This window comes from Cynoglossus semilaevis, chromosome Z, assembly GCF_000523025.1.
Source record: "Cynoglossus semilaevis isolate Cse_v1.0 chromosome Z, Cse_v1.0, whole genome shotgun sequence".
Lineage (NCBI taxonomy): Eukaryota > Metazoa > Chordata > Actinopteri > Pleuronectiformes > Cynoglossidae > Cynoglossus > Cynoglossus semilaevis.
Window position 1 is genome coordinate 12,806,950 of NC_024328.1, and position 9,979 is coordinate 12,816,928.

Here is a 9,979-nt window from a genome sequence, read left to right on the forward strand (position 1 = left end):
GACATGACAGATAGTAATTGAGAACCACTGCATTAACTCATTTCTAACTCTGTCCATCCAGATCACGATCGATAAAAATCTCCACCTTCGCTCTGTTGCGGCATCAGTCACAGTTACTGTTCACTGACGTCACAGTAGATCAAACTTCTGTCTTCGAAACCTCTTCTTTTTGTCAAGCGTTGTCTCAGACAGCAGGGAAATAAAAGTTTGAACGTTGTCATCACTAAATTTGCTCGAGGGCAAGATTCGTACGGTCACCTGAACTAAGAGTTGTTCCCCGTGTTAATGTGATGTGAAAACTAAACTCAAGTACGTCCTGTTTCAGGCCTCTGTGGCTCTCGCCTCGTCAGGTGATGGTCGTACCAGTGGGACCCACCTGTGAAGAGTACGCTCAGAAGGTAGGCTGCGACCTCGGCCGCTTCAGTACATATTTACACACGGGACAGACGAAAACAAATGGTAGCCCGCAGCCATCGGACACTGTTTCACCTCAAAGTTGATTTAAAGGTTTTTACTTAAAGGCTGGGGAAAAAAAACATGTCCGTATTTTAACAAATATGTTAAAATAATCTGTCCTCTTAGCTGCCATACATCTTTGGTCCTCTAGGGGTAAAAAATCACACAGCCTGGTTTTATCCTTTACTTTTAAGTTAAAAAAATGTCCATGTTTTCTAATCTGAGTCCAAAACACTGCCACAAATTTTTTTTTGTAGAATTCAGGACCAGTTTGACCTTTAGGTAAATGTTGAGTAACATTTTTACACCTTCAAGTTTTAGCAATTAGCATAAAAAAGGTAATTTTTTTCATATATAGGAAAATCGATATCTCAATTAATCGTTAATAATTTTTTATTTTTTTTTATTAAATATGTCCCTAACTAATTCCCACAATTAATCAGACTTAAAAGTGATTAAATTTAATTAAGTCTGATTAATTGCGATTAATCGTTTGATAGCCTTACTGAAAAGTCCAAGTCAACACAAGGCCTGAAGTCTAAATAGACATGGGCAGTACATACCAATGATGTCCAGAGGTGGCGTACGAAGTCCTTGACGATAGGTTGACGATTAGCACCTTGTTAGCTAGCTGTATTTACTTTACTAGTGATGTACTGCTGCAGTCAGTTACATGTCTGTGCTGCGGTCTGTTGGTCAGTGTCGTTGACCTCTCTGGTTACTCACACAGGTGAAGGAAGACTTCCACAGCGGCGGCTTCATGACTGACGTGGACCTGGACCCCAGCTGCACGCTCAACAAAAAGATCAGAAACGCTCAGCTGGCGCAGTACAACTTCATCCTGGGTGAGTTGCGTCTCTCTCTCTCTGCCTCCCCCTCGCTCCTGTCTCCGTCCTCCTCCTCCTCCTCCATGTTTATCTAAACATTGATTTTTTTTTTTTTTTCATCACCTCTTTGCACGTCTGCCTCGGTGGAAAAAGTGGTGGGAGAGAAGGAGAAGACGAGCAACACCGTCAACGTGCGCACTCGGGACAACAAGGTACACGGCGAGCGGAGCGTGGAGGAATGCCTCCAGAGGCTGACGCAGCTGAAGGACACCAGGAGTCGCAACGCGGAGGAGGAGTTCTGAGTCTCACCCGTCTTTCCACAGGAGCGTCAGTTCTAAAAGAGCCGTAAAACATCAGATCACTGTCCCTGAAATAGTTTTCTTTACTTTTATAACCACGTCACCTGTCGGTTGTCAATTCATCATTACGTCATTAAGTCTTTTGGTTACTGCTCTCTTTACAGTCGTATCATTGTCAATGTCCAAAAAACAGATACTGTTTCACACTGATGGGGCTGATGGGAAACCACTGTCTTATCGCTCTTGTTTCACTCGTTTTTTTCTGGGAGTTTTACCTGGGATTTAATAAATAAAATAAATTAAAAAATTCCATGATTTATTATTTTCTTTTTGGCACCACATTCAAATTTCAACTGTGTTATTTATTATTGCTAATTACTATACGTAATATAGCATTATTGCTAATTACTATACGTAATAGATACTAACAAATACATTACTGTACATCAGTGTTTCTCAACCTTTTTTAAACCACAGTACAATAGCTATCATTAAAAAATTCCAACAATACACCAAACAAAAATACTCCCAAAACTATATGTAATGAAATAGAATTTAATTTTAATTTACTCTGATCCTGTTTAGGTGAAAACAATACAGGAATTGGAGACATGCACAGCCAACTGTTTCTCTGTTTTTCTCTCTTTATTTGTTTTATGAAAATACTCTTAATTTTAATGATACATTTCCAAAGTATTCAAACGTTTGTGAAGACAAATGTTCGGTCTATAAAAATGTAGGTCATTTTTTATGTATCTAAATGCTCAGCTATATGTGCGCAGACAAAATGAAACGTGGGAGAAATCAAACAAACTCTGCACCAATAAGTGGCTCTATTCATTTTACTTCTCTCAACCTCTACTCTCAATACTTACTTAGACCACAAGAGGGTGCTGTAAACGCATTCTCCACAACAGCTGGATTTACTGTAAATGCTAAAACCACTGGAACCACAGAAGTGCTCTGCACACATTAAACCAATGAGGTTTTTCTACAGGCTGAAATAAAATCAGTAAAAGAAAACGAAATTATTGTTGTGGCCTTAAACGTTTGCGTACATTTTTATAACTTTTCAGATTATAAAAATTCCACATCACAGCAACTTAAACCTTTTTAAAAGAAATGCATCTGTTTGAAGGACAGCTTAGCAATTCCGGTGTAGAAATGTGTCTCTTTTTAGAGTAGAACTATTCTGTTACGCTCTTTAAGGTTAGTGCTGGAGCAACAGACGTTCTAGCAGCTGCAGAAGGGGCCGTGAGCAGCCAACTCTGAACACGGGCCAATGAAAACATTGATTCTGGCTGCTCTACCACTGGCAGGTAATTAAAACGAATGAGAAGCCCTTGGTGTTTTTGGCCAATTTGAACATTTCGGCACCAAATAAAATATGTTTGCAGGTTTGGTTTCTTGCGTGGCTCTATGTTTTATGTCGATTGAGACAAGGTTGTGATTTAGAAAAAACTGTCACTGTAATAATACTTTCTAGAAAAATCCCCAAAAATGAATAGAGATGCACCAATTTGCCTACACATATGTAGCAACGTGCATGTGATGTTGCGTGATTGTTATGTTGTGCTTAGAATTTAGAAGAAATTGTTGTTTTCTGGTTAATCAACAATTGATTTAAAGCAAAATACTGAACTGAATGATACCAATACTAATACTTACTGAAATGTTAATTAAAATAATTTTATATTTTTCTTAAATTTAGGCATGAAATAGTGGATAGCTACACATTGTTTGGCAAATAAGTGGGAAATCTTTTTTTCGAATGACTTTTTAGAATATTTTCAGTATAGTGTTTTGTGTTCTGAAAATCAGTAGACATTCTAAAAAAATTTTTTCAAAAGTACAAACCCATTTATTATCAAATTAGTGCATTACTATATTATATTATTATTATGTATTGTATTTATTTAATTAAAATATTATTAAGAAAACCTTTAATTAAAAGCAAAATACTACACTGATAATTTTCTTGTCAAAAATTGACAATTTTTATAATTTAATTTTTTTAAATTATTATTCATTTATTTTTTGCTGCATGTTTCCCATTAAGTCAGCGCATTTAAAGAACATTTTTTGAATTTTTTGGATATAATTTTCTGTAAACATGTAAATATTTCTGGTCAGTTTTGGTCTGATTCTAATAAACTTTGACAAAAAATTTGTAAAATATATATTTTTGAGAATTTTATCTTTTGCTGCATGTTTCCCATCAAATTAGGGCATTTAGAGAACAATTTTCCAAATTTTTTTAAATAAAGTTTTCTGTCAAAATGTAAACTTTTCGTGTAATTTTTGGTCAAATTCTAATAAATTTTGATGAGATTTTTTGTTAATTTTACAAAAAGTTTTGTCAACATTTTTTCAGAATTTTATCTTTTACTGCATGTTTCTCATTAAATTAGAGCATTTAGAGAACATTTTTTGAAATTTTTTTGTATAAAATTTTCTGTAGAAATGTGAATTTTACGTGTCATTTTTGGTCAAATTCTAATAAAATTTGACAAAAATATTTGTAAAATATATATTTTTAATTGTATATTTTCCTACATGTTTCTCATCAAATTAGGGCATTTAGAGAATTTTTTTTTCAAAATTTTTTTTTTAGATAAAATTTTTCTGTCAAAATGTAAACTCTTCGTGTCATTTTGGGTCAAAGTGGTTTGTAAGTAGTTTCGGATGTTTTTCTGCTTTTTGTGCTGTTATAGATGCAGTGACAAAGGTGAAGTAAAAACATTTTGACTGCAAGATGGAACAGCTCAGACAGGAAGGAAGTGAGGGCACGAGGACTGACGCTCACAAAGTGTGGGAGAGAAAAACTATGATAAGGGGTTAATGAAAAAGTCAGTGGAGTCTAAGAGTGACAACAGACAGAGTGAGACAGCCAAGCATCTCTGGAGAATTCAGCTCTGGCTGTTGGCTGCAGCCTCTCTGCAAATTCTCACTCTCTCACTTCCACACTGCATCCCCACTGAACGCTTCACTGGCAAACCTGGCTGTGAAGGGTCACAACACTCGGCTGAACTCCACAAACTCCTCTTTCTCTGTTAGCAGTCATGCGGTCAGTGCTATCGATTCACACGTTTAAAGGTCACAGTGTAGCAGCTCTTAGATAATACTGAGATTAGACGATCAGTTGTGTCATGGAAAAAAGCTAAATCCACACTTTTTTTTTTGTCTGGAACGTGACTTCAGTTTACACCTAACATCAGCTAATGATCCAAGGCATAACCTTAAAAGTACATTTACCACAGCTGTGGAACACAGTGTTGTTATCTCTCTGAACTAACTAGAAAAAAAGAAAGTGAGGAGTTAGTAAGAATAACAGCTTTGTTTGAATCACTGTTTTTAAATAAAGTTCTTTGGAATTTTCAAAGCACTAAGCACTGAGAATATGAAGTACACTGATTTTTGTATTTTTTGTAAAGTCTTCCTCTGCCAGGTGCAGTTCTAACTCCTCCTAGACCAGATTGTCTTCTTTGGAGAAGGTTCCAGGGTCTATAACCCCTTAAAGGTTGTAGGATCCCAGTCTCCCGGCGAGATTTCAGTCTTTTATAAAGCATATCACGCTAGCCGTTAAAAACCATGACGCCAGTGCGCGTTCTTTCTCAACAGGAACACATTTGTCATTGTTTTTGTGTTTGTTTTGTCTTTGTCACTATGAAAACTGAAGCGATCACTGATGTCTTGCGTCTCAGCCTGTGCGTTGACTTTAAATGATTTCTCCTTACATCTTTTTTTTTTCTAACTAACAGTGACAGCCAAAAAGCCTCCCCTGTGACAAACTTGTGTTCTCATCTCTTCCCTCTTTCATCCTTGAGTCATGTTGCCTCTGGACCAAAGAAATGCATATTTGAATCCTTACCAGCTGTTTTTTTTTCCAGAAACGATTCCTCATCTCTGAAGCAACTGCTACCACCCCTCACACGTAGACATGCCTTCGGCCTCCCGCTGTATCGTCGTCACCCGTGTGCAGAACTGCAAACAGAACCCCAAATTATGGTCAGCCACTCGTGAAGTAAGTTTTGCTTGAGAAACCCAAGCTGCCATCTTTAATATCATAATGTTGCCAAATTATACGGTTCTAATTAGGAACTGTTTGATCACACATTTGTCATCTGGAACGTTGCACTGTGTGACCTTAGGGGGGAGTGTTTTTCCCCGTCTGAGAGCGTGACCTCCGCCTGTGACCCGGCATATATTAAGTAAACCACTTTACACCCAAGAGGGGACTGTGCCACCAGTCACACCCTGTTATGCAGACAGCATCAGCGGTTCTCTGTGACTCTCTCCATGATGGAGGTCTGGAGCATCATCTGCAAACAGCAGACAGCTGCATGTGGAGTGGAACAGAGCAGATGTGGAAGTTTGTGATCAGATGAAAAACAAAATACAGAAGAGACGCAGAGGAGTTCACATCTGTCTGCTGCGAGAGAAATTGTCTTTCTTTTAAAGTCAAATCTGGTTTTTTTAATAGTTTTATTTTATTATTATTTGTAACAAAACACAAATAATTTACACATTTGAATTATTTTGAAAGTGAGTAGTTTAATGAAGACCATGGGAATTTAAACCTAAATTATTTCACGAATATTTTTCGAATATAGTAAATTTGTATTGGTATCGATAAGCACTTTTATATTATTTTTGTTAAAACTCAGAATGCATTTAGGGTGAATATTAAACACACATACATACATATAGATGTGTGTATGTGAATATATACACAGACACACATACATTACATACAGTGGGGGAAATAAGTATTTGACCCCTTGTTGATTTTGCAGGTTTGCCCACTTACAAAGAATGCAACTATCTATAATTTTAGTCATATGTATATCATATGAATTTATAAAAATTGATAACCATCTGATGAGGAAAAACAAGTATTTGACTCCCTGGACAACCAGCAAGTATTCTGGCCCCTACAAGCCAGTTTTTTTCTTTCTTTAAGACACATCTCCAATCCCAACTAATTATCTACATCACCTGTATAAAAGACACCTGTCCCCACCCAAACAACCAGCATCTGCACCATGGGCAAGAGCAAAGAGCTTTCTACAGACATCAGGGACATGATTGTTGACCTACACAAGCCTGGGATGGGCTACAAAAGAATCAGAAAGCAACATGGAGAGAAAAGATCAACTTTCCGTGCAGTAATCAGGAAATGGAAGAAGCACCACACCACCGCCAACCTCCCTCGAACTGGGCCTCCACACAAGATCTCACCTCGTGGGGTGTCCCTGATCATGCGAACGGTCAGGAATCATCCCAAAACCACAAGGGGGAACTAAAGGCAGCTGGGACCACAGTTACAAAAGAAACAGTTGGTAACACATTACGCCGTCATGGATTGAAATCCTGCAGCGCACACAAGGTCCCGCTGCTCACAACATGTACAGGCCCGCATGAAGTTTGTCACTGACCATCTGGACGACTCAGAAGAGGCCTGGAAGAAGGTGATGTGGTCAGATGAGCTCAACTCAACTGGCCGTGTTCGGAGGGCAAAGAACACCGAGTACAATCCAAAGAAAACCATCCCCACCGTCAACCACGGTTTGGCTTTGGGGGTGCTTTTCAGCCAAGGGGACGGGACACAATCTTTGGAGGGAGCTAAACATTTGGAGGAGAGGAGAGGAGTGGGTCAACATCCCTGCTGAAATGTGCACAAACCCTGTCACCAACGATAAAAACCATTTGACATCTGCGCTGGCCAATAAAGGCTTTTCTACAAAATATTAACATGCTGTTTGTCCAGGGGGTCAAATACTTGTTTTTCCCTCATCAGATGGTTATCAATTTAAATAAATTCATATGATGTTAATTTCTGGAATGTTCTTTGGGAACTGTCTATCACTGTTTGAATATAGATAGGATTACAATTATATAGTTGCATTCTTTGTGGGCAAACCTACAAAATCAACAAGTGATTGTATACACTGCAACAACAACCGGTAGCTAGTCGGTTATACACGGATTAAGATTATTTAATTAGAGACCAACTGCAATAAAAACGATCCGTTTGAATTATTTCTGACGTAGTTCTGCTAAAACAGGTTTTTAAACATGACGTCACTTCACTGTGACTCCGACTGTTCGCGTTGGCTATCAAGCTACATGCTAAACTAGGCGGAAATAATCGATATCATGGCGGCGCTTCCTCCGTTTGCTTAACGGAAGGAAACATAACGTTTGAGAAACACAGGCGACGACACCGTCCGCCGGGCCGGTACATTTTACGTCGCACGATAAAGTATTGGCTTGCGTTTGAAAACAAAGTTCCGGCTCAGATATGGCCAAGGATTTCCTTCGTTTTCCGAATCGTCTGCTCCACGGAACTCTCTGCTTAGCAGTCCTCAACTTCCATTAATTGTTCGGCACCTGCCGTCATCCAACGACATTCTAGAGTCTGTCTCTTAGTCAACGTTATCTGGCTACATGAACATCGTGGGGAATATGTAGCGAACGCAGGCCCACGCAACTGTCTCGCAGTTAACACAGATTGTGTTTCCCCGCAATAGTTATTTTTTCACATGTAGCAAAGTAAAATACTTGAGTCTTAATGTACTTAAGTAAAAGTAAAATTACTAGTGATGTGTCGTTCGCGAGTGATTCGTTCAAAATGAACGAATCTTTCATATAACTCGTGACTCCCGAGTCATATGAAAGAGTCGTGACTCGTGACTCCCGAGTTATATGAAATATTTGTTAATATTCAACTCACAAATCACTCTCTGCGAACTAATCTATGGCTGTGAACTAATCGTTCACTATAAACGAATCACTCTCTGTGAACTAATCTTTCGCTGTGAACGAATCACTATGAACGAATCATTCTCTGTGAACTAATCTTTCACTACGAACTAATCTTTCACTATAAACGAATCACTCTCTGTGAACTAATCTTTCGCTGTGAACGAATCACTCTCTCTGAACAAATTGTCGCTTCGTTCTCGCAGATTCGTTTCATTTGTCACGTGACAGGGAGCTCGGGTCTTTTTTCCTCTCATTCATCTTCACATTGTGGTGTGTTTTTATTTCTTAGCTTTTCACATTATTTTAATTGCTTATGGCATTTTGTGTACTTTGTAGACTTTGTCAGCGGAAGCAAACCATGTTGCCTTCAGTATTTAGTGTCGGAGAACCTCAGCCTTCTTTACAACGACCACAATAGGGCTAAAGCGCCACCTGCTGTAAAACGAAAGAAATGATTAGTTCAAGATTCGTTCACGACTCGTTCATTTTACTGTTCGAGAGTCAAAGAGTCGAATCAATAAAAAGAGTCGGTCTTTCCATAACTAAAAATTACCGATGCCTGAAACTACTTCCAAATTATACTATATATACATATAAACATATGCACATATATACATATATACAAACATGTATATATGTGCACATATATACATATACATACATTCATATATATACGTGTATATGTATATGGTGTGTGTGTGTGTGTGTGTGTGTGTGTGTTAAACATTTCCACGTGACCATAAATTCTCAGCAAATCATTATTTCCACTCCTCCGTCTAAGGTGCTGTAAACCTTTGATAAATTAGGCCACGGACCATAAATGATTTCACCATCTCTTCTAAACAACATTTTTCTGATATCTCTTGGCTCCAACACTTCCCCACAGCCAGATCCCCGAGCTGCTCCACCGTCGTTTGGCTCCTCCAGCCGTGAATTCCTTCCCTCTCACCTTGCTGTAACTCCAACACGGCCTTTTTCCTTATATTCCTCCAACCAGATGTTTAGGCTGGAAGTTCTCCACGGAGGAGGCCTCAGCGGCGCGCACAGTTGTTATTTATTCAAATTGTATTTCTCTTCTTAACACCTCCCCCCTCCTCCACTCCCCCTTGTACCTTCTGCTCACGAGGGTGGTTTACTTTAGTGGGAGGCGCAGAGCGGGATGGCTTTGCCAGCATACCCACAATTCACCAGTGGCTGACAGAGCTGATGAAGTTGAAGCTGACAGCTGCATAAATCACCAGCTCATGGTGCTAAAAGGTGGCGGTATAAAATCAGGCGCAGACCACCCATGCTGCAGAGCAGGAACAGGAGCATCAAGTCATATCTACCGTGCAACACTGTACTGCTTTCCTCAAATCCTCACCCCCTGCCGACCCCCGCCCCCCGCACCCCCCTCTACTGCCCGGCCTGTTCCAGTCCATGGGGCTCTCTTAGCAACACGGGAAAGACTGTCTGGCATCCGCAGTGCAGTGATTCATATTTGGCAGTTTCATAAAGGTTTCAAGCTGCTGTAGCTTCTTCAGGGCGTGTTGTCAAAGGCTTCGCTCCTCGAACGGCTTCTTTCGGAAAAACCTATAAACATCTGAAGGTCAACAACTGAACAGGAGGCTGCACAGACTTCACCCTCCT

General features: G+C 39.3%; 1 protein-coding gene across 1 annotated transcript in view; it reads left to right on the plus strand.

Moving 5' to 3' along the window:
* Positions 1 to 1,892, plus strand: part of tars1 (threonyl-tRNA synthetase 1) — a 16,362-nt gene extending 14,470 nt beyond the window's left edge. Inside the window, exons 17-19 of the mRNA XM_008336356.2 lie at positions 326 to 398; positions 1,187 to 1,301; positions 1,437 to 1,892. Coding sequence (XP_008334578.1) covers positions 326 to 398; positions 1,187 to 1,301; positions 1,437 to 1,585 — 337 coding nt within the window. The 3' untranslated portion in view covers positions 1,586 to 1,892. The remainder of the gene's footprint in view (positions 1 to 325; positions 399 to 1,186; positions 1,302 to 1,436) is intronic.
* Positions 1,893 to 9,979: the final 8,087 nt, after the last annotated feature.